A 23,762-nucleotide genomic window follows, 5' to 3' on the forward strand; every position below is an offset into this window, starting at 1 on the left:
CTTCACACAGACCTTGCACCTGCTGACCCTAAACGCCATTCGTGTCCCTGTGACCGCAGCCTCCCTGACCAGGCATTCAAGATGTCTGTGCTGTCCTGGGGCGCCTGGGTGGCTCAGTCAGTTGGGCGTCTGCCTTCGGCTCAGATCATGGTCCCGGGGTCCTGGGATCGAGCTCCCATCGGGCTCCCTGCTCAGTGGGGAGTCTGCTTCCCCTCTGCCTGCCGCTCCACCTGCTTGTGTTTTCTCTCTCCATCTGACAAATAAAATCCTTAACAAAAAAAAAAAAAGAAAAGATGTCTATGTTGTCCTTAGGAGCCTCCTCTGTCTCATCCTTCTGCAGCTGGCCCCCGAGTGCCGTTTATTCTGCACGTTTGTTGACTGTGTCTTCGGCTCCAGGCCCACGCACTTGGACCGCTCTGCTTTCGCCAGCGCTGGGCCACCCTCTCCCAGGGACAGCCCGTTCCCCTTACCAGCGTGGATGTCCTCTCTGCCACCGTGGCCCCCCACCTTCCCCTTACGTGGACGCCTTCCTTGCTCCTGTCAGCTGGCTCTAGGACTGAATTGTGCAGGAAGGGGAGGTGGTGGGGACCCCACGGCAGTGTGTGTGAGGGCCACACGCAGTCCACTGGTTCGTGTCGGCGCCGGGGGTCCTGCTGCCTGCAGGAACCACGCAGAGCGTCCCGATGGCCAGCTGCTGTTCTCACTGCCCCCAGCAGCCTGTGGCTGGTGGTAAACAAGGCCGCGAGGTGATGAGATCTGTGCACACAAAGCAGTGACTCACCACTGTTGAGGGACACAGTGGCAGCCGTCTTGCATGCTGAGCTTGCTTGCTTTTTCTCCCTGTCTTTGTGGTAATAAGCTCTGATCCTCTGGCCACAGCAAGGCCTGGTTCAGGGATGGGCCAGAGTCCAAACAGGGCCCATCAAGGTTCTAGCCTGGGGTCCACACACGCATGCTGATATAAAGATGTTGCCTCTTTTTACTGAGAGTAGCTGGCAGAGAAGAAGCCTGTCTGTAGGAGGGAAGGAGGCCAACACAGAAACAGCCAAAACTAGGGGTAGGGAAATAACAATCACATTGTTTGAGCACCTGGATCCAGCCACACCTGGTCCCTATGCCCTTCTTCCCAGCGTCCTGAAGTAGTGTCCTTTTTTTTTTAGCTGAAGAAAGTCTGCCTTGGGTTTCTGTCACTTGCAGCTAGAATGATCTTTGCTGGTCCACTGGGCATACCCAGTCCCAGCATGGAGGCAGTACCGAATCAGGACACCTCTGCTCATTAGAGAAGGAGCAGGTCCTGCACCTTCATCCACGTGCTCTTCCCATGGGCCATGTTGCCAGGAAGAGCTTGAAGTAGGGGAAGGAAGACAACGCAGCATGGGCTGGGGTGGCCGGAGGCCTCCGGAATTAGAAGGCCCTGGGTGGGCATGCTCTCTCCATGGAACGGGGCTTCAGCCAGTGCCCGCCTCCCTGAGCTCGTCGGCTCCTTGGTGACGGGGCTGAGAACAGTCTTCCCCTCACCAGCTGTGCAGACACGTCCACGGAATGACCCGTGGGCAGCGTCGCGTGTGTTCTACGCCCTGGGTCTGGGTTAGCAGGTTCTGCGGCAGCGCCCGGCATGGGCTTTGCTCTGGCCGCCGCGCCCACCTGCCCCTGCACGGAGCCTTCACCCTCCCCCACCGACTTCCATGCAGGCTGGTTTTGACGCATCGTTAAAATGTCAGAGTTGATGGTTGCAGCACAAAAAGTTTCCGTTTCTCGTCCCAGAGAGACCTTGTTAGGACAGTGTGTGTAACTGGTTGCTTGAAAAATGTCCTGCATTTGGCCTGGACAGGGTGGCCCAAAAAAAGGGGAAAAAAATGTGCCAAGCCAAACATCTTCCCAGGCAGTGAGGGTGGTCTTGCCGGCAACCTGCAGGCCGCAGCCTTTTCTGGGGGAGCCGCCCGGGGCTGAGGATTCCCGTCCGGGTGGGCACTGAGCGGGGAGCCCTGTCTTTTCTTCTTTTGGGGTTAGGGGACAGTATGGCACAGGATAGAGCCCCAGCTTGGGCCGTGTCAGCCCCGGGGGTTCCTTCAAGATTCACCCCATATGGGCTGCATGACTCGTGCCTCCATTTCCCCATCTGTAAAGTGGGTAAATAACAGGACCTGTCTCCCAGCGTTGCTGTGCAGGTGAAATGCTTTAAGGTCACAGGGCCCCCGAAACCATGCCTGGTGCTTCCGTGTTCGGGGAATGTCCGCAAAGCTGCAGACATTAGGAGGGGCGCTTCGTGCGGGTTTGACACACAGCCTTTCCTGCTCCAGTCCTAGGGGAGGGCGCCCGGGGCCCCAGGAGCCGGTCAGCTGCCAGCCGGGGTTGCTGGTACAGCTTCGCGTGGCATGCCAGGCTTCCTTGGGGGCAACGGGACTCACCCTCACCCCCTGCCGGTGGGCCAAGGACAGCCGCCAGGCCAGCCCCGCTCTGTTTCCCCGGGTGGTTTGGATCATTACCCGGAGGGACCAGTGGGCTGACGGGCACCATGCTGCTTTGGGACATTTTAGGCCCGAGTTATAACCTGGCACTTAAAAGGAACTATGGTGTGTGCCAGGAGCATTGCAAAAGCTGCAGCCTTATTTGGTCTGGAAACTTCTTTGCTTGGAGGAAAAGGGGAACGAGTAAGCAGACCTCTCATCTGGGCAGGCAGATGTGTCATATGCCAGGACTCGGTGTCCAGTGTGAGGATTGTTTTGCTCCCTTCTGTGTGTGGCTGCCTGGCCGCTCGGCTCTCTGCCCTGCGCTCGATGGCCGGTGTGCGGTTGCATCGTGCAGCTCTCCTGAGGTGTGATCCACCCCTGCAGGCCTGCAGCTCAGTGAGCATCGGGGGACGCAGAGGGCTCTGCCGGCCACCGCCCTGCCCGGCTCCCTTGTGCCCGGCTGCGGTGATCAGGCCGGCACGTTCCCTTCCCTCCTGTGTTTGCTGAGAATTTATTTGTGCGTTGAGTTATTTACTTGTTTTGTTTTTTTTTTTTTATTAACTTTTTTGAGATAGCACGAGTGGGGGGGAGAGGGAGAAGCAGGCTCCCCACTGAGCAGGACTCGATCCCATGATCCTGAGATCATGACCTGAGCTGAAGTCAGATGCTTAACCGACTGAGCCACCCAGGTGGCTCTCATTGGTTGATTTCTGAATGTTAAACCAACCTCGTACTCCTGGATAAATCCCACTTGGTCATGGTGTTTAACTTACGTGTATGTTGTCAATAGGGGTACATGGTCGGGAGTATTTGGAAACCATTGTTTTCGGGATCTCCTCCAAATCAGAAGTGACTCTCCTTCTGCGGGGCAGCCATGCTTGGGTTTTTTTTCGTGAAATGAGACAGGGATTTTAGGACTTGGAGAAACAGACTCCCTGAAGGGTTTCTCGTGCCCCTTGTCCTCCACTGAGCGCAGTGCCCAGACCGTCCTGGGTGGTAACGCACTCGTGTTAGCCCTCACTCCAAGCGCGCACCTTCAGCATCAGCATGGCCCCCGGGGGGTGGACTGAAGCAGATCCCTGCGTCAGGCCATGCAGGGTGGGCTTTGGGGGCGAGTTGGGGCTGCAGTTCTCCGTGGAGTAATGCCCTCAGGCTGTGGCCACTCAGAGGAAGGGATGCTAGCTTCCAGCTTGCGCAGCGACGCTGCGGGGGCTGCTGGTGGCCCTGGCTGTGGGCAGGGGTGGCGGTACCGGGGCGAGATCACACAGCCCGCCCTGTGCAGGGAATTTCTGCTCCATCCTCTGTAGTGAATGAAGGAGCGTCCTGATGTCTCTTACACTCATTCCTCCAGTCGCAAGGACAGAGCTCCTGGCTTGCTCCTCCCTGTCCGCCTCCGTGCCCTCCACTGAGCTCTATGGGGCCAAGCCCTAGCAACCCCCCTCCGGTGCGCTGGCTCTCTCTCTGAATGTACGGGAAAACACATTCGTGCGGGTGGCCAGTGCGAATGACCCTGCCTCTCCCTTCCACCGAGCCGACATGCTGCTGTCTTCTGGGCCAGACAGGAATCGCCACGGCCTGCTTGAGAACAACAGTCGTGCTCTCTTGGTCTTCATTCCTGAACGGTGAGGCAGCAGGACTCCTGCTCAGGCCCCACGGGGCGGCGGGGGGCGCTCCCCAGCCCCCAGCCCCCAGCACGGAGGGCAGCCCGTTTTGTAGGAGGTCAAGGTGACATGGCAAGTTTATGCTGAGAGGCACTGCCCCTCCCCCCGCCCCCATCTGACCTGACACTTAGCGGTGATACACAAAATGGAAAAAGTTTTAAAAACATGGAGCCACACTCCAAAGATAAGCATCCCTGTTTTCCAGAAACCCAACAGGGCAGTCAGAGGTGTGGACACCGTGGGCCTGCAGGGTGCTTTCCCGTGGGTGACGGGGACGGACAGGGCCGATTCTCAAGCGGGATCAGAGCCAGGTTCCAACCCCTCTGGAACTAGAAGCCGGGGCAGGACTGCCTGACTCATCAGAGGGGAAAAAGCTGTTCCCGTTACCATGCCTGCATGGTACATTTACCCGAAACTGTGGTACGAATAACCATTTACCATGCTCGTGGGTTCTGGGGCTCAGGAAATCGGACAGGGCAGATTTCAGAGGCCAGCCCTTTGCCTCAGGTGGGACAAGCAGAGCCGCCGCGGGGTCGGCTGATGACAGTGTCTCCAGCCAAGACCGTGTCTTTGCCTAATTTGCCCTGAGCCCACTCCGCTCCCTTCCCTATCCTCCCCAGTGGCCTCTCCCAATAAACCCCGCTCACCGGAGTCCAGTCCCAGGCTCGTATCCCGCAGACGGGCCTGAGCCTCTCCGTGCAGCCTTGGGGCTGTAAATGCCCAGTCCTCACTGAGGGCTCCCCACTGATGATCTGCTTTGCTGCCTTCCCCCAACTCCGAGTGATGGCCTACTCACATCTCCACTTAGATATTTAAGAGGCATCTCAAACTCACCGTGTCTGAATCTGAGTGGCCTGATCTGCTCCTCACTAGTGGACTGAATGGTGACAAAAGATATGTCCGTGTCCTAATACCCAGAACCTGTGAGTGTGAACTTATTTGGATAAAGGGTCTGCAGAGATAGTTAAGGATCTTAAGAATGAGACCATCCTGTGGGCTGGTGGGCCCTAAATCCAGTGACAGCTGTCCTTCTAAGAGGCACACAGAGGACAAACACACGAGAGGAAGAGATGACCGTGTGAAGTCAAAGGCAGAGGCCAGGGAGCGCCTGGGGCCCCCAGAAGCTGGAAAAGGCAGGAAGGACCACCCCCCACACACACCTACCCCAGAGCCTTTGGAAGGAGTGTGCCTATATCTTGATTTTGGATTTCCGGAAACCACAAACGAATAATTTTCTGTTGTTTTTGCCACCCGGTTTGTGGTTTATGTGCTCGTCACCCCAGGGCCGCTGGTGTTTCCACCACATGCTTCTGTTCCAGATCCACCTTTTCTCCTCTGCTCTCTGACTCTGGGCTGACGCTCCAGAGGGGGACTGGGAGTTGGGAGGAGGGACCGGGGTCCTGTACTTGCCTGTCCCTCCTGGTGTCCCCCCCGCAGTGGCAGCTTCCCAAACCAGTCTCTTGCCCGACCTCAGAGGCCACCCGGTCCCCTCTCCCCGGAGTTCTGTGGGGCCCGTCCCATGAGCTCCTGAGTTCTGGACACCCTCTCTGTCCCCGCCTGTCCTCCCTGTGGTAAAGGTGGTGACTGCTTCCTGTGCTTATTTTCTCTGTGACCTCAGTGCCCCAGATCAGAGCCCGCGGTTTGAGGTGCCCACTGTGGCTTCCCTTGTTCCCGAACAGATCCCGGCTGATACCCTGGTCTTCCAGCCTCCTGCCTTTATTCTCAACCACGCAGTCAGAGGGGTCATACTGGAGACAAGCGGGGTCTCTGGAGTTAGCCGGATGGAACACAGACTTTATGACCACCGCCCGTATGTGTCTGCCCGAACCGCCAGGTTTGTGCTGTTTTCCTTTTCCCGGTGGCAGTCTGTGAAGTCCGCCTGATGGGTGGTGACCAGGGTTGTAACCAAAAGTGAAATGAATGGACTAGAATAAGGTGTGCAGGAGCGATCAGAGCGAACAGTCGTGGTGCAAGGAAGCCCTGTGGGGTGAGACCTCCGTGCAGGGGTCTGCGCACATGCGGTGCCCCTGAGGCTCTTTCTGGGACCGCCTCACGGAGCTTTCCAGGCAACACTTGTCGAGTGCGCAACTCGGGGCCATCCCTCCGCGGCTAGGGCGGTGCCTCTTCGTGCTTCTGTCCAGGGACATTTTCTGCAACTGTTGTGCCGATTCCTCTCCTCTTATTTTATTTTTTTAAGATTTTATCTATTTATTTAAGAGAGAGAGAGCACATGAGCGGGGGAGAGGGAGGAGGGGCAGAGGGCAGAGGGAGAAGCAGACTCCCCGCTGAGCAGGGAGCCTGATGGGCTCGATCCCAGGACCCTGAGATCATGACCTGAGCAGAAGGTAGACGCTTAACTGACTGAGCCACCCAGGCGCCCCTCTAATTAGGTTGTAAACATACATTTGCCCACTTGTCGGATCCGCGGTGCTCTGGGGGCTGAGTCGGGGTGTGGCAGGGTCTCCGCAGCTGCTATTCGTGCCTCCGCTGAGCGCCCTTGTGTTTGTGTGGGATCCCCAGCGCCCCACCGCACCCCGCTGCACAGGGAGACCTGCACACACAGTCTCCCCTGAGACTGGGCAGGAGGCTTCCCTGAAGAGCAGAGGGGGTTGGAGGATCTGATTGCTTCTTCCTTTTTTTTTTTTTAACTGTGGTAAAATAACATAAAATTGGCCATTTTAACCACTTTAGAAGGCACAGCTCAGTGGCACTGAGTGCATTCCCACTGTCACGCAGCCATCACCACCATCTGGAAACTGCGCGGGACACACCATCTCCCGTCCCTCCCTCCCCGGGCCCTGGTGAACCTCAGTCGACGCGGGAGTTCCGTCTGCCATCTGTACCCAGAGGTCCTCTGTGACATTAAAGAATTCCTCTTTTTGCAGATACGTTGTAAAGCCAACCAGTAGAATCGTTTTACAATCCCAGCATACAATCACAAATGTGAACCTTTAATAATAAAAGTAGGATATAAAACTACATGTTCAGTGTCTTCCGACTTAGTCGGAACACCTATCTATGCACAAAAAAGATGAAGAGGCATAATAAGGCCAAATTGTAAATGTCTGTCGCCTTTGGGATTTGGTGTGATTCTTACTATCTCCTTTGTACTTCTCTGCCTCCTTAGTTTTTGCAGACGGTGAGTACTGGTTTTGTCATCGGAACAGAACGACTCCTATTGGCTGGTTTTGCGGCCAGTCGGTGGACCGGGTCACAAGCAAGGACGGGGGGCGGGGGGCGGATTCCTGCTGGGTCTGGGGTCCTCACGCACCTTCTCCATCCGGTGACTGTGGCTCTGGGTCTCACAGGGGTGGGAGGAGGTGAAGGCGGGTGGTGGGAAGGAGGAGACGGGCCCCAGTTGCATTGTAGAAAAATCGCTCTGGGGAGGCCATGAGGAGCGGGTGCTGGAGGTGGGCTGGAATCGCATAGGAAGGCCTGCTGGGAGGGCAGCAAGAGTCTGCAGAGGCGCCAGGCCGGGCGGCGGGGCCCAACTGCAGAACATTTGCGGGTTCAGTCATCAGAGCTCCCCGGCTGACCCACCGTGGGCGTGGAGGATAGGGAAGATCTTCACGTTTCAGGCCCAGGCGACAGGCGAGTGGCTCAGGAAGGGCTGCCCCAGTGTTCTTTTTTTTTTTTTTTAAAGATTTTATTTGACACAGAGAGAGAGACAGCGAGAGAGGGAACACAAGCAGGGGGAGAGGGGGCGGGAGAAGCAGGCTTCCCGCCGAGCAGGGAGCCCGATGCGGGGCTCGATCCCAGGACCCCGGGATCATGACCTGAGCTGAAGGCAGACGCTTAACGACTGAGCCACCCAGGCGCCCTGCGCTCCAGCGTTCTTAATAATAATGTACTTCTTTCACTTTTTTTTTTTAAAGATTTTATTTATTTATTTGAGAGAGAGAATGAGAGAGAGCACATGAGAAGGGGGAGGGTCAGAGGGAGAAGCAGACTCCCTGCCGAGCAGGGAGCCCGAGGCAGGACTCGATCCCGGGACTCCAGGATCATGACCTGAGCCGAAGGCAGTCGCCTAACCAACTGAGCCACCCAGGCGCCCTACTTCTTTCACTTTTAATTCCCACATGCTGCCCAGAAGTTATGTGCACCCGGGAATGTATGCGTATGAGGAATTCTGGATTTTCCAGTCATGTCAAGCTGCATGCAGTCTGTTCTGCGGGAGTCCCTCCGGGCCTCACCGTGGGCAGCATGGGGCCAGGGACAGACGCAGGGGAGGCCGCAGCACCCCGGTGGGAATGGAGCTTCCTGGGAGCTCTTTGTCCTCCTTGGGGACGGGGTCCCCACGTCGGCTGGACAGCGCTGAGCTCTTCTCACTGACTCAGGGTCTGCCTCATGGGGGGTGGCGGTGCGTGTTTAGTGGATCGAAGAACCATGTACGTATTTGTGTGAGGCGCTGGTTAGGACAGCTGGCCTCGCTCTCGACCGCACTTTACAGCTGCCTTTCCACCCCCAGGCCAGCTCTCTGGGCGCCGCTTTTTCTGTGGAGGTAAAATTCACATAGCATAAAATTGCCTGTTGTTGTAAGGTGAGCAGTTTGGTGGCATTCATAATGTTGTACAACTATTATCTCTAGCTCCAGAACATTCTCACCACCCTAGAAGGAAGCCCCGTATCCGTTAGCAGTCACCCCTCCCTCTCCCCCCGGACCCCACGGAGCTGCTTTCTGTCTCTATGGATTTGCCTGTTCTGGACATTTCATGTATATGGACTCATACACTCTGTGGGCCTTTTGTGTTTGGCTGCTTTCACTTAGCAGAATGTTTTCAAGGTTCATCCACATGTCAGGACTTCGTTCCTCTTTACGGCTGAATACGATTTCATTTGTCTGGCTAGATCACGTTTTATTTTTCCATTCATAGAAGTTACCCATTCAGTTGGTAGGCTTTGGACTTTTTCCACTTTTTGGCTGTTGTAAGTAGTGCTACCGTGGACATTTGTGTACAGGTTTTTATGAGAATGTGTTTTCACTTCTCTTAGGTGGTCAGTCTGGGTCCTCTGGACTTCTTTTTTTTTTAGATTGGTTTATTTATTTTAAAGAGGAGGGGAGGGGCAAAGGGAAAGGGAGAGACAGTCTTTTGTGTGTGTGTGTTTGTGTCTTTTTTTTTACCTTTTTATTGTTATGTTAATCACCATACATTACATCATTAGTTTTAGATGTAGTGTTCCATGATTCATTGTTTGTGCACAACACCCAGTGCTCCATGCAGAATGTGCCCTCCTCAATACCCACCACCAGGCTAACCCATCCTCCCACCCCCCTCCCCTCTAGAACCCTCCGTTTGTTTTTCAGAGTCCATCGTCAGAGACAGTCTTAAGCAGACTCTGTGCTGGGCACGGAGCCCAATGAAGGGCTCAGCCTCACAGCCCCGAGATCAAGACCTGAACCGAAACCAAGAGTCGGGTGCTTGACCAACTGCGCCACCCAGGAGCCCCTCCTCTGGACTTCTTGAAAAGCGCCCAAGACTTCCAGCCTGCCGGATCAGCCAGGCTCTTTATAACTCTCATGGCCTTTGGCCCTTACTCTCCTCTGTGAGGGAGGTGTGCTCGCTAGCTCCATTTTTCAGGGTGAGGAAACCGAGGCCAGGGCAATGAGAAGACTTGCTGACCGCCACTGGCCAGTCCGGCCTCCCCGCCTCTGCTCTGTGGCTCTGAGGCTGCCTCCCTCTGAGTGAGGAGCGCGGCCAGTGCCTGCGTGGGCTGGGCTGGGCTGTTGGCAGGCTGAGGAGGTGCGAGCCGAGTACTTGCTGACCACTAAGACACAGGAAACCGTCGTCCAGAAGGTGCCCGTGAGGGACCGTGACTGAGGAGGACAACATGCGCTGCAGTTGAGGCGCAGAGGAGGGCTCCCCCTGGGAGAGGGTAGTACCAGGAATGCCCCCACTTTGGGGACCTACCAGATGCTGGGTGCATGTGCCCACTTCCTGCACGCAGCAGTCCCCGAAGAGGGAGCTGAGGCTTAGCCGAGTCAAGGCCTCGGGATGACTGAGGACCAGAGCTGGGTTCAAATCCCTTTATAGCCAGAAGTTAGGATTTTAATCACTGGCTACACCGCTTCCCCGAGCCTCCAAAATTTCATTTTGTGACAGGAGCTGGGGCTAATTATATTGGTTCTTCTTGAAAAAAAAAATGTGAAGGAATAATGATAAAAACTCCTCATGATACGCTAACTCAACACGGCTATTTTGATATTTTGCAGATTACCCTCGATATGCTTGCATGGTTTGCATAGTTACCATCGAACTGTTCAGACCCTTGTGTGTTCTGCTATTTCTCACTGAATGAGTCACAAACATTTCCCATATTTTTTGTATTTGTCACAACTCTCATTTTACATAGCCTCATAGTACTGCATGGTGGGGCTCTCCATAATTCAGTAAACCAGTCCCCTAGTGTTTGTTCTTTAGATCAGGAATTGGCACATAGAACGTGCAGGCCAGATCTGGCCCACCACCTTTGTGTATGGCCCACAAGCTAAGAATGGGTTTTACTTTTTTAAATGGTTGGAAAAAAAAAAAAATCAGAAGAAGACATACGATACTGAGTATTAAATGCAAATTTCAGTGTTTGTTAGTAAAGTTTTATTGCAACACAGCCACGCCTATTTGTTTACCGTTTTCTGTGGCTGCTCTTGGCCGAAATGGCGGTGAGGTGTATCTGTGTGGGGACCATGTCCTCAAAGACTAAAATGTCTCCTATCAGTCCTTGACAGAAAAAAGTTTGCTCACTCCTGATTAAGATTATTTACAATTTTTTTTTTTGGTTCTTTATTTCTTCAAAATATTTTGTGAAGTGCCAGGTGCTGTCTAACTCTGGGGTACAGTGGGGCATGGAGTGAACAAAGCCTTCAGGGTTCCTGAGCTCCTGGGGCTGGTATGTTCTGGAAGTGATGTTGGGTGGGGTGGGGAGAGGGACGGTGAAATAAGATCATCTCAGAGAGTGGCCAGGGGAAGGTCACGGGGTCTAGGAAGGCCTCTCCAAGGAGGTGACACCCAGGAGGTGATGTTGGAACTGAAACCTGAATGTTAGGAAGGGGCAGCCATGCAAAGACCATGGAGAAGGACATTCTGGGTCAAGAGAGGAGTGACTGCAATGTTAGCTGAACTGATTGGGGTAGTCATTTCATGATAGATGTAAATCAAACCATCATGCTGTATGCCTTAAATGTATGGAGTGATGTATGTCAATTATTTCCCAAACTGGGGGAAAAAGAGTAAGTACGAATGCTCTGAGACAGGAACCTGATGGACACTGTTGAAGAGTCAGTAGGAGGAATTCGTTTGAGTGGGACAGAGGGTGATTGGAGGGTCCAGAAGGGTGAGACCTCAGAGGCCATGGAAGGGAGCTTGGATTTTGCTTAGAGCCACCCTGTATGAGGGTCCTTGGCAGACCCCCAGGCTTGTAGAAAACAGACTGCAGGGGCAGAGAGAGTGCAGGGTTGATGGAGAGAATTGCATGGATGCAGGATATTTTGGAGGTTGGAACTTACAGGATTGCTGAAAGGATGTGGGAGATGAGGGATTGAAGAGAGGGGTTAAGATACCTCCTCAGTTTTTGGCTTAGGCAGCTGGGTGGATGGGATTATAATTCCTGAGATAGAGCAGACTGGGAGAGGAATGGAGTTTTGCAGCCGGGATCTGCACAGGACTGCAAGGACTCTGCTGATGATGTGTTAAGTTTGTGGAGCCTATTAGACATCCAAGGAGAGATTTTTAAGAAGCCAGGTTGATATGAAAGTTGGAAGCTCAATAGGTAGGTGGGTGATGGGATACAGTAGGGGACAGGGGTGTCCCTGGCTCTAGAATGCTATTAGGCCATGGGGCTGGATGAGCTCATGCAGGAGGACAGACCAGGGTAGAGCAGATAAATATGATAAACGCTGATTACATTTCCTTTCTTGAACAACTCTTTGTTTTTACTAGTTACTAATTGCCTTGTTTTTCTCATTTGCTTAATTTTCTATGCACTTTCTATACACAGCCTCAAACACTCTGACAAAACTAAAACCCCTCTTTCTTGTTTTTGGCTGTTAGTGGCTTTCTGAGAAAGAGTGAAGGGAAGGTAGACTTTTTTTTTTTTTTAAACTTTTCTTTATCTAGTCTCACACTTGGACTGATGGTTGGATCCTAGATTGAAGATTGTTTTCAACCTGACGTCGGAAGGCGCTGTTTTCTGCTGCTTTGCTTCTTCCTTCAGCACCCTGCATGGGTCTGTTTCCTCTGAGTTCCTTTCTCCATTTTGTTTTGGCATCTTGTCTTTCATGTTTAAACTTTCTTTGGCGATCTTTGACTCTATCTTTATTTAAGAGTGCAGTAACAAGAGCTGATGGAAAACTCCGTGGGTGGGGGGCAGGGTGAGTTGAATCCTGGTTTCACTATCAGTTTATAGAGAAGGGACCATTGGTTTCTATGAGAAAACACTACACACAGTCTGTAGGTCTTATCTCTTGGTAGGCCATTTTGCAGTATGGTGGACATCACCCAAGGATGTTTGTGTGCTCATCTCCAAGGCCTATGTGTATGTGAGTGACCTTAATGGTGAAAGGGACTTTGCAGATATAATTAAGATAGGGAGATTATTCTGGATTGTCTGGGTGGCCTTAATAAATCCTTAAAAGAGGGAGGCAGGCATGTGAGAGATAGAAAAGGTGATGTGATGGAACAGAAGGAGTGATTTGAAGGTGGTAGCTGGCTGGCTTGGAAGATGGAGAAGGGGCCACAGCCAAAGCATGCAGATGGCCTCTAGAACCTGGAAAAGGCAAGGAAACAGATTGCCTTCTGCAGCTCCCAGAAAGAACTCAGCCCTGCTGATCCATTTTAGACTTCAGACCTCCCAAACTGTAAGATAATGAATTTGTATTGTTTGAAGCCAATAAGCTTGTGGTCATTTGTTACAGCAGCCACAGGAATCTAACACATCCAGTAAAGAACCCTCCCACTTTCTGCCCAGGGAGCTGGGGGGTCTCTCTGCTCTGACCAGTGTGTGCTTTCACTTTGTCTCCTTTTCAGAATGGCACCTCTTTCCTGTTCTTGGTCTTGTTGCTGGATACAAGCCTGAGGTTGGTTTGTTTTACTCTGGAGAATTCTAAGCATTTGTCATTTGCCTGGTGTTTACCAATGTGAATTTGTGCTGGGCTCTGAGTTTGCTGAAGGGTGTGAAATATGGAGACTCACTTTCCCACGCTGGTGCCCACCCTCTAGAGGCAGAAGAGCATGTGGGTTGAGCTCATGGACTCTGGAGCTAAATAGCTGGCCTCAGAGTCCACTTTTGCTGCCTCCTGGTCTTGTGACAAGCCACTCAGCCCTTTCCTACCTGAGTTGCCTCAGCTGTAAAAGGAGGGTGTGGATAGAAACACCTCCCAGCGCTGTAGGGGACTGAAAGGGTTCATGGCTATACAGTGCCAAGAATAGCACCCGGCCCGTAGTGAGGGCTGCCTGCCTGCAAGTCGTGACTGGTTAATAATCACATGTTGAGTCTGTATTATGTGCCTGGCATTACACAGTCCTTCCCCTGCTTTATCTCATTTAATCTTCTCTGTAACCCTATGGGGTTGATTTAGTGAATTCTTTCCCCAGGAGAAATTCCCTGGAATGGGAAGTCCTGGGTCAGTGTTACAGCTGGGGATGGGGAGGGCGGTGGTTGTGGTCTTAGTGCAGGGGGGCCTTTACTTAGCACACAGCCTCCCCTGAGGCTGTCTCAGGCACCCCTGGGATCCAAGGCTCAGGGCCAGGGAATCCAGGATGGGGTTGTGGCTGCTGGAGGCAGTTTGCATGAGGGGGGCTCTAGCAGGAGGCTTTTGAGCTTCAAGGGCCCCCTGGTACCTGCCCCTTCTGCTCCAGGCAGGCCTGCTCTTCTTCACCTAGGCAAGACACTCTAACCCTTGCTGGGGGAATCCTTTTTAGGAGGTGGAGGGTGGGGGTGGGGGGGCGCACAGCTGGAGGTTGGGTGGGTGTTCTTGGAGTGTTACTTGGGGAGCTTGCTTGGCAAAGCTGGGCTGGGGGTGGGGCTCGGTGCGGCGTGGGGGGGGGTGCGGCAGCTACAGTGGGCGGGGCAGGAGCTTGTGTGTGAGTGGGAGCAAGTGGAGCCTGGGACATGGCTTAAATGGAGGGGCCTGATGGGGTGGGTGCTGGGCTTGGAATGGGGCTTGTCTGGGTGGGGCCAGGGCTGTGCCCTAGTGGCAGGGGTGGGCTTGCCCAGGGTCCTGATTCCTATCCCTCTCCTGGTGATCAAGTATTTTTGTGTAGGATGAACAGCCTGGCCCAGAGGAGAGGCAGCCTCAGGTCACTCTCAGAGGGCTGAGCACTCTGCCAGGTGGTCACTGTGCCAGGGCACCCCGTGTGCCTCTTTCGTGGGGCCAGAGATGCTTATCTATACCCGTTGCAGGGGCTCTCTTAAGTGGCCCTTTCTCCCCACTCCCTCATCGATGCTTGAGCAGGGAGAGGAGTTTGGGGAGGGAGGAAGGCTTAGTCAGGTGTCAGGCCATTTCTCTTTTTCTCTCTGCGTTCCCTCTTCTGCATGCTCCTGGCTCTGCCCCAGGTCTGGAAAAGGCAAATGTTCCCTTTGGCAAAAAGGAGGTGAGAGGAGCCTCTCAAGGGAGGGGACCTTGGCAGCAGAGTGGACTGGAGGGGAGGTTGTGTACTATCAACCTGGCCGTTCCTGTCATCTTGGCCTCCACCGGTCATCTTGACCTCTCTTGTCATCCTGGTGCCCCTGGTCATCCTGACTGCCCTCTGTTTACTCTCCCTGAGTAGGCCCTGAGGTCTCCAAGTTTGAAGCGGAATTCCCCAGTGAAGGATGGAGTACAGCCCTGTCACAGAAAATGAAACATAGAAGGTGAAAGAGCCAAATAAGTCATGGCCTTATTTGAGAGGAGAGGTCATCTTCCGGGAGCCTGCAAGTCCCCTTGGGCTAACATCTTTTACCTGACCCTGGTGGCCCTGGGATATGATGGAGGGGGCCTGGGATAGCTTAGACAGGGCTGGGCTGTGCCCATATAGCGCTAACGCACCACAGGCTCCTTGCTGGAAGGGCCCAGGGTTCCACCTTTGGGATAGTGCTTCTCAGTGCCCAGCGATGGATGGATACAGGACCTGTGTGTCCTTTCCACATAGAAGATTGGTAGAGGAGAAAGGTGATTGTCCCCATTATACAGATGAGAAGACAGTTCAAAGAGGGTGCAGGTTGGGCCCAAGAGCACCCAGGACAGTGATGATGGTGCCAGGGTTAAAGCCAGAGCCAGGCCTTTTCCTCCAACACTGTAACACCTTAGTGAGTTCTGAGCCTTCCCACCTACTCACCTGTACAACTCTTTAGGACTGACTTCTGGGTGGGATGGGGGGGATCACAGGCCTGCTCACTATAGTGGTGGGTTTAATTTTCAAAGGTGCAACTCAACCCAATTCTCAATTATTTACAAGTGATAGATCTAACAGATCTAACTCCTTTCTTATCTGAAAGGTTGAAAGGAAAGGTTGAAAGTCAAAGAAGGCAAGAAGATGCAACTGCCAACCAAAGAAAGCTGGTGGAGCCAAGTTAATATCAGACAAAATAGATTGTAAGGAGTAACATGACTATGATCAATGACAGTAACTTCATAATTTATCACCAAAGCGCCATTTCCCCAGGATGATATAATGCCCCTAAATTTGTATGCTCCTAATAACATAGTCTCAAAATAGATAAAGCAAAGTAGCAGCTCATGCGTGGACTAGTATTTTCATTTTGGAAGTCATATATATATATATTTTTTTTCTTGACAGAATTCAGTCTTTGCCATTAGCCTTGGTGAGGCTGAAAAGAGTCAGGCCCTCCTCTCAGGGAGTTTGCCCTATAGAGGGGAGGAAAAAAAACACCACAGATTCATGAAACAGCTGGAGACTACTGGTTGGCACCAGCTGTGGAGGATGTAGGTTGTGTTCTGAAGACACACTCATACTCATAGATTTCTTTCCACACTGGCATAGAGCGTCTCTGAATTTCAGTCCTAATCTCAAAACAAGACATTAGAGATCTGAGTTGTCATTCTGTTCATGCAAGGTATCCTGGGCTGTTGGAAGCAGCCCCCTGTCCTGTAGTCCTGGGGATCCTCCTACTCCTCATGGATGTCTATGGCAGTGGCTCTGTGGTCACACTCATGGGTCCTGCTGATCATCCTGATCAGATGACAGGGAATTCCTCTGTCCTCCATCCAAGGACAGATTCTGTGGGGACCAAAGCTTATCAACAAGAGGGGGACACTCTAAAAAAAGAACACAAAATCGTAAATACAAAGTTAGCTATAACGATGAATATTTATTTAGAATGGGACAAGAAATTGCAGCAAATTGTAGATTTTTAGAAGCGACAAATACCACAAATAATGCAAAATACAGAAAAACATCTGCAATAATTTTTCTACCATTCTTGCTGTATACTTTTTGATAGCTTTTGCATATGTAACAGTTTTTTATATTTTCCAAAAAGAGAACCGAGAGATAATGCAATCTTTATTTAGCATGGTTGAACAAAAATTGTTTTGTATTGTTAATAGTTTGAAGATATTTCTTAGCTTCACAGAACATTTTTTTTAAAGATTTTATTTATTTATTTAAGAGAGAGTGAGAGAGAGAGCGTGCATGAGCAGAGGGGAGGGGCAGAGGCAGAGGGAGAATCAGGCTCCCCGCTGAGCAGGGAGCCCGACTCTGGACTCATCCCAGGACCCTGGGATCATGACCTGAGCTGAAGGCAGACACATCACCAACTGAGCCACCAAGACACCCTTCACAACCCATTCTTGGTAATGTTGGCAATGTCATGCACATTTTTAGGACTGTGATCAAGTCTGGGAAGATATCTATCCAGTTTTTCATACCTGGATAGAAAAGTTTCAGGGCACATCCAGTTTTTTTTCTTTTCTTAAAGATTTTATTTATTTGACAAAGACAGACAGTGAGTGAGCACAAGTAGGGGGAGCGGCAGGCAGAGGGAGAGGGAGAAGCAGGCCCCCCACTGAGCAGAGAGATAGACGTGGGGCTTGATCCCAGGACCCTGGGATCATGACCTGAGCTGAAGGCAGATGCCCAACTGACTGAGCCACCCAGGGACCCCAAGTCCAGTTTTCTTGTACAGCGATTAATCTGAAAGAGTCTTCGAATTAATGACACTCGTTAACTGTTTTGTTGCCACTGCCCTTGCTGCCATGGTGATTTACAATTTTAAGCTGATGTGAAATCAGCACGAAATGTAAATATTTCCCAGTGTGTTATGGGATGCATCCCTCTTCATTAACTGGATTATCGGAAATCCAACAGGCTCTTGATTTCTTCTATTCCATGATGATCTCTTCCTCTTGAATTACTTTTGGTTAAATTCAGGTCTCATTTTCAAACTAATGGCTCCTCGTTCTGGACCCAGGAGACTGTGGGAAGAAAAGAGAGGTGAGGGGAGCAAGGCATGCTGATGTGTGTCCCAAATTTTCCCTCGTTGGGCATCGGCCCTAGAGGGGAGAAGTGTTTCCATCAAGTCGAGGAAGAGGCAATCCATGGGGCACAGACGCTTGCTCTGTCAGCCACACGGGTCTCTGGGACGAAGCTGCCTCTGGGCTGCCCCATCTCCTGAGCACAGTCCCATCAAGGTCTGTTGTGCATCTCCAGGGAGGCCAGGCAGGGGCTCTCCTGGTGCCAGGGCAGCCTCCCCGAGCAAAGTGAACAGCCCCACCATGGTTGCGAGGCATGGTGGTGCACGGCGACCTGAAGGCAAAGGCCAGAGTTCAAGCGCTGGCCTGGGCCACGTGGAGGATGAGGCCGTTTCCTGGCTTACCGCCAGTGAGAGTTTGGTCAGTGATGGACACGGTTGGCTGGCCGAGGCCTGAGGTCCCGGAGGGGGTCAGCAGGACACCTGGTGGAAGGCAGACCAGGGGCATCCCCCTGGAGGTCAGCTGATGCCCAAGGACCAGCACCAGGCCACAGGGTCACAGGAACCACACCCTGCCTCCGGGGCAAAGATGTCCTTGGAGGGTAGAGAAGGAAGCTGGGAGAAAGTGCTTTCCCACTCAAAGGGAAGCAGGCTACTCACCTGCAGAGACTGGGAAGGGAATCAGCTTTCCACAGGCCAGGCCTCAAAGCGAACCTGAGCCCTCTGCCAGGCGGGAGCAGACAAATTGCATTTCGTCTTCCCATGAGTCCCATTGTGAGCGCCAGGACACACCGAGCCGTGGGGGGCTTGGCATAGAAGAAAGGGACCCTGAGAGGGCAAGAGGCAAGTCTTGGGGGCTGTTAACAGCAGGCCAGACAGGCACCGGGCAGGGCGGGCATGCAGATCTGGGGGGCGCCCCAGGTCTCAGGCCCCCAGCTCGTTGGTGCCGGTGGAGGGTGTCTCCGTCCCCTCCCCCTCAGGCTCCTCCCTCAGCGCCCTGAGGAGTACGGCCCCCAGGGGCACCCACAGGCCCCGGTGACCCTGGCTGCCCACCACGAAGTAGACGACAGGATTGGCATTACTGCTCAGGGCTGAGGAGAGGCATGCCACGTGGTGGAATAGAGCCTTCTGTTCCTGGGGCACGTCCAGCCAGTAGAGGAAGAACCAGCTGATGCCGAGGGGCAGGGTGCAGACGAGGAACACCGTGACGGAGGCCAGGAGGACCACGTACAGCCACGTGGGCCGCCGCCGCCACTGCCACGAGCTCCTCCGCACCCGCACGAAGTGTCACGCTGGACGGGGTCATCACTGGGGTGAAGATCCCCATAATGAGGAAGCTGAAGACAGAGTCCACCGTGAAACACTGCTTTTGCATGCCGTACCAGGACTTGCTGCAGAAGAGTGAGGCCAGCACGTTCATCAGGAGGGACAGCGCCCAGAGCAGGGCACACACCACGGCTGACAGGTACTGGGGCTGGTGACACTTGTACCAGATGGGGAAGAGGACAGACAGGCAGCGCTGCATGCTGATGGCCGTCAGCAGGCTCAGGCTGGCGGTGTAGGCGAAGAACTTCACTCTCTGCATCACCTCGTAGGCCAGCACGGGGGTTTCTAGATAGAGCGTGACGGCCGTGCAGAGGAGGAAGAGGAGGTCAGCCACGGCCAGGTGGAGGACGTACATGCAGAAGGGGGTCCTCGGACCCCGGCAGCTCAGCAGCCAGACCACCAGGCCATTGCCCATCGTGCCGCATGCACAGATGAACGTGGCCAGGGAGCTCAGCACCTCTGGAGCTGTGTCCAGTGTGTCTACCTGGGGGTTGTCTTCGGGGATTTTACTCATCCAGCTGTGGTACACGGTCTCGTTCAAGTCTCAGCAAGCTTGAGAATCAGTTCATTTACCCGCCACCCCCGGGGTTCCCCTTCTTGGAACACCTGCTCAAAGTGGCTGCCCCCTTTTTATGTGGGTCTCCTTTCTGCTCCGTCTTAATTTGCAGGCGTCTGAATCCTTGCTGGTTTTAGGCACTGCAGATGTCATTCTCTGAGAGCTCTCTTCAGTATGGTAGCTTTCTGTGTTGTGAACTTGAGTGCACAGATGTGCTCAATTTTGGTATAATCAACTCCACTACATTTTCACCCCAAACTGTTGTGGCTTTCAGAACATTCCACATCCCTGTGTAAAAAAGATGTCCCCTTGTATTTTCCTCTGTTACTTTTATACTTTTCCCCATCCAGAATTTGATCTTGAGTCCAGCTGGAACTATTTTTATGTGGGATAAAGATAGGACACAGCTCGAGTTTTCCTCCATATTATGAGCCAGTTTTCCCAAAACTGTCTCCCAGACAGCCTGTCTTTTCCCTGTTGACTTATCAAGTTCCCGTTTACACATGGGACTCTTAAAACTTGCTGTTCTGCTTTCCCTGTTCCTACACACTGTTTTTATGTGCATGTGTGTTTAAAATATGTATGTGGGTTTGTGTGAGCTCTGGGTGTTGTGTGGCTGACAGCCACTCAGTACGTGTTCTGTGCCCCTTTCACCAAGTTTCATCCTTCATGGAGACCACCGAGCTCTGCCTGGCTTTCCCCATGTCTGTGCCACTATCCAGAGAACACCTCCAGGCAGAAAGCTGGGGTGATCCCAGGGCTCACCTCTTCTCTTTCCCTTCTCTTAGAGTTCACACTTCCGGAATGCCTCTTGCCCAATATCTGAACACAATTGAGTCTTCTCTTTTCTCCAGTTTTCCGGTTGTTGCCAGTGAGAGGGCTGGTCCAGTAGCAGTTCCTCCCTTGTGGCTAGAGACAGAAATGCCTCTATTGTATTTTCCTCTTGATCATTGCTCGTGTGGAGGAACACTGTTGATTCTTGTAGCTTTTTAAAGATTTTTTTTTTTTTTTTAATTTATTTGACAGAGAGAGACACAGTGAGAGAGGGAACACAAGCAGGGGGAGTGGGAGAGGGAGAAGCAGGCTTCCCACCGAACAGGGAGCCTGATGCGGGGCTCGATCCCCGGACCCTGGGATCATGACCTGAGCCGAAGGCAGATGCTTAACGACTGAGCCACCCAGGTGCCCCGATTCTTGTAGCTTTTATTAACCAGGCAAATGTCCTGATTTAGTGGACCATACCTATCCGTTTTTCTGTTGACTATTTTGATTTTCTATGCTGCTATCCTCATCCCTCTAATTTCTTTTCATGTCTTGTAGCATAGATCAGAACATCTAGTAGTCTGCTGAGCAAATGGTTGCAATCAGGCATGCTTATCTTCTCCCTAATCTTAAAATTTCTCTATCGGATGTGATGGTTACCCTGAGTTTGTGGTATTAGCTTTTATCAAGGCGAGAAAGTTCCCTTCCGGGTTGTCTGGGAGTTTTTATCATAAATGATGGAATTTATCACAATTGTTGTTCTGCATCTACTTAATCACTTTCTTTTTTTCCTCTTTGTCTATTTATGAGGTGGATAGATAGTGGTAAGTTTTCTCGTATTTATTCATCCTTACGTTTTCAGGATAGACCATTTTTTTGTTTGCTCTGGTCACTCCCCACCTCTGCCCCTCCAGGTATCCTGACTTTATTTAGAAAATTTTCAGCCATGTTCATAAGTGAAATTCGCCCATAATTTTCCCCTCTGGTACTATCCTTGTCTGTTTTTTATTTCAAAGCGGTAAGATTATACTGGTTTCATAAAATGACTTGGAGAGAATGCCTTTTTTCTCTACCCTCTGGAACAATTTGTAGCATGTAAGGATTATCTTTCTTTGAAGATTTGGCAGAAGGTAAAACCATCTGGTCTGGTAATTTTTATGTGATTGTTAGTGGACACGCATGGCGTTGTAAAAAGAAAATTACAACTGCAATTTATTTAATGTGTTAGGTTTATTCAGATTTCGAATCTCTTCTTGAGTTAGAGTAGGGAATATTATTTTTCTGGAAAATTATTCATGCTTATGGTTTCACATTTATTGGTATAATACTCTAAATACTCTACACGATATTCTCTTATAAATTTTAAATCCCTACTTCAATCTGCCATTTTAAATTTGTGTGTCCACTTCTTTTTTTAAAAATCAGTTTGCTGGAGGTTTGCCTTTTCGAGAACTTTTTTTTTATCTCTTGTTTCTTTGCTTCCAATTTTCTTAATTGATGCTTTTACTTCTTCTACTCTCTTTGGATTCACCTTGTGATTGTTTTTTCAGCTTCTTGTATTGAACGCTTAGGTAATTGTCAAATGTTCTTCTTTTTCTAATGGGTATTTTGGGCTGTAGTTGTACTCCTAAGTATTTCTTTAGATGTTTCATGAGTTTTGGTGTGTAGTGTTTCATTGTTCATGACTAAATATTTTAAAATAAAAAACCACTGAAAATACTTAAAATTTAAATTTCCTTAAATTAGTTAGAAATACCTTTCATAACACTAGAAATAATTTTAACCGCCACAAATAACTTTTGTCATTTTCTCTTTAGCTTTTACTTATTTTTAAAAATATTTTATTTATTTATTTGACAGAGAGAGACACAGCGAGAGCAGGAACACAAGCAGGGGGATTGGGAGAGGGAGAAGCAGGCTTCCCGCCGAGCAGGGAGCCCCATGTGGGGCTCGATCCCAGGACCCTGGGATCATGACCCGAGCCGAAGGCAGACGCCCAACCGACTGAGCCAGCCAGGCGCCCCTCTTCAGCTTTTAAAAGCTGTGTTAAGTGGGTACAAATCCAAGATGATCATGGTGTCCCGGTCAAGTGTACCTTTTATGTCATGGCCTTCTTCATTTTTTTTTCTTTTTATTGATTTATCTGAGAGAGAGAGAGAGAGAGCACAAGCCGGGGGGAGAGGCAGAGGGAGAGGGAGAAGAAGACTCCCCGCTGAGCAGGGAGCTGATGCGGGTCTTGATCCCAGGACCCTGGGATCATGACCTGAGCCAAAGGCAGACACTTAACTGACTGAGCCACCCAGGCGCCCTGAACCTCTTCATTTTCAGTACTTAGATTTACTACCAGGCATTTGGCACTGGTTTCTGTTGGTATTTACAGGATTTCACTGGGCCAGGAGCAGGTCTGTGATGGGGTTCATGGCTTGGAGATTTGGCATTTTGCAGGTATTTTAAAATTCAGACTCTGTACCTGTGAATGCTGCAAATCTGGGGCTTTAGTTACTGAAATCAGTCCCCGACTCTGCTCACACACCCTTCCCCCACAGTCTCAGGCAGGGAGAAGAATGGCATTCTGTGCAGAAAGCTGCTTCTCTAAGCAGCAGGGACCTCCTGGGCTCTGGCCTTGTGGAGCTACCTCTGCTCAAGCTCCAACTCCAAGATGCTTTCTAGCCCACAGCCCTTCCTCACCCCAGCCCCACCTAAGCCCTGGCTCCTGGAGCCTGTACCCCACCTGATGTTTCCTGGGCCATCGGCATCAGCTCTAGTTGCAAATTCATTTGTAGCACCTAGAGATTTCCCTCCCCACCTTACCTGGGCCGGGGTAGGAGGGGGATGATGTTTTCTCCCGCATTTGTTTGTACCCACAGTAGGAGCATGGTGCCATGACCCACACAACCTCCATGGTAGCCCTACCCTTACAGTCCCTCCCTCAGGGTCCACAGAAGTTTAAGTAACATTTATCAAACCTACACTATGTGCCAGATACTATGTGCATAGTGCTCTATGTATGTAACACGTGGATAGGTAACAGCATACGTACATGATACATACCCCCACACAGTAGCAGATGCACCTACGATAGGACAAATACACACACCACACACGCACACAGCCCTTGTGCGTACGCACACGACATGTGCACAGCAAGTTCAAGACAGACGAAGACGATCCTTCAGAACTCAGAGTCCCGGGCAGGAAATATACAATAGACACAATTATCCGCTACCCCCCAGGGGGTACATACCAAGGTGGGGTCCCTGTGGTGGGTGGGGCCGGAAGGTACTGAGGTCGGAGGGGGGCTGGGAGAGGCCAGGTGGAGGGGTTGCTGTGAAGGACCCACTGACTTCCCTGCAGGGGGCTGGGACCCTGCTACCCTGGCCCCTCCCCAGCCAGCAGAACCCTTTACACACCATCCTCCTCAGCCACTAGTGATTGGTCCCTGGCCGGTGCTGGGCACAGCAAAGGAGAGTCCTCGCAACCCCAAGCTAAGTAAGGAGTGAGTGGGCCGTGCTCCCAGGGATGGAGGATGGGGGATGCACCTGCTGCTCGGGTGGGGCGGGAAGCACACGGCCGCCCTGCGGGCCGACTGCCCTCCCCCCCCGC

General features: G+C 51.8%; 1 protein-coding gene across 1 annotated transcript; it reads right to left on the bottom strand.

Annotated features, from left to right (window-relative positions):
• Positions 1–17,617: 17,617 nt before the first annotated feature.
• Positions 17,618–19,573, bottom strand: MRGPRD (MAS related GPR family member D). The gene is given in 2 exon segments (XM_035013481.1): positions 17,618–18,800; positions 18,802–19,573. Coding segments are annotated over 2 exon segments (915 nt in total). The 5' UTR covers positions 19,356–19,573; the 3' UTR covers positions 17,618–18,439.
• Between the last annotated feature and the right edge of the window lie 4,189 nt (positions 19,574–23,762).

The sequence above is a fragment of the Mirounga leonina genome, unplaced genomic scaffold (assembly GCF_011800145.1).
Source record: "Mirounga leonina isolate KUSES-001 unplaced genomic scaffold, KU_Mleo_1.0 Mir_166, whole genome shotgun sequence".
NCBI lineage: Eukaryota > Metazoa > Chordata > Mammalia > Carnivora > Phocidae > Mirounga > Mirounga leonina.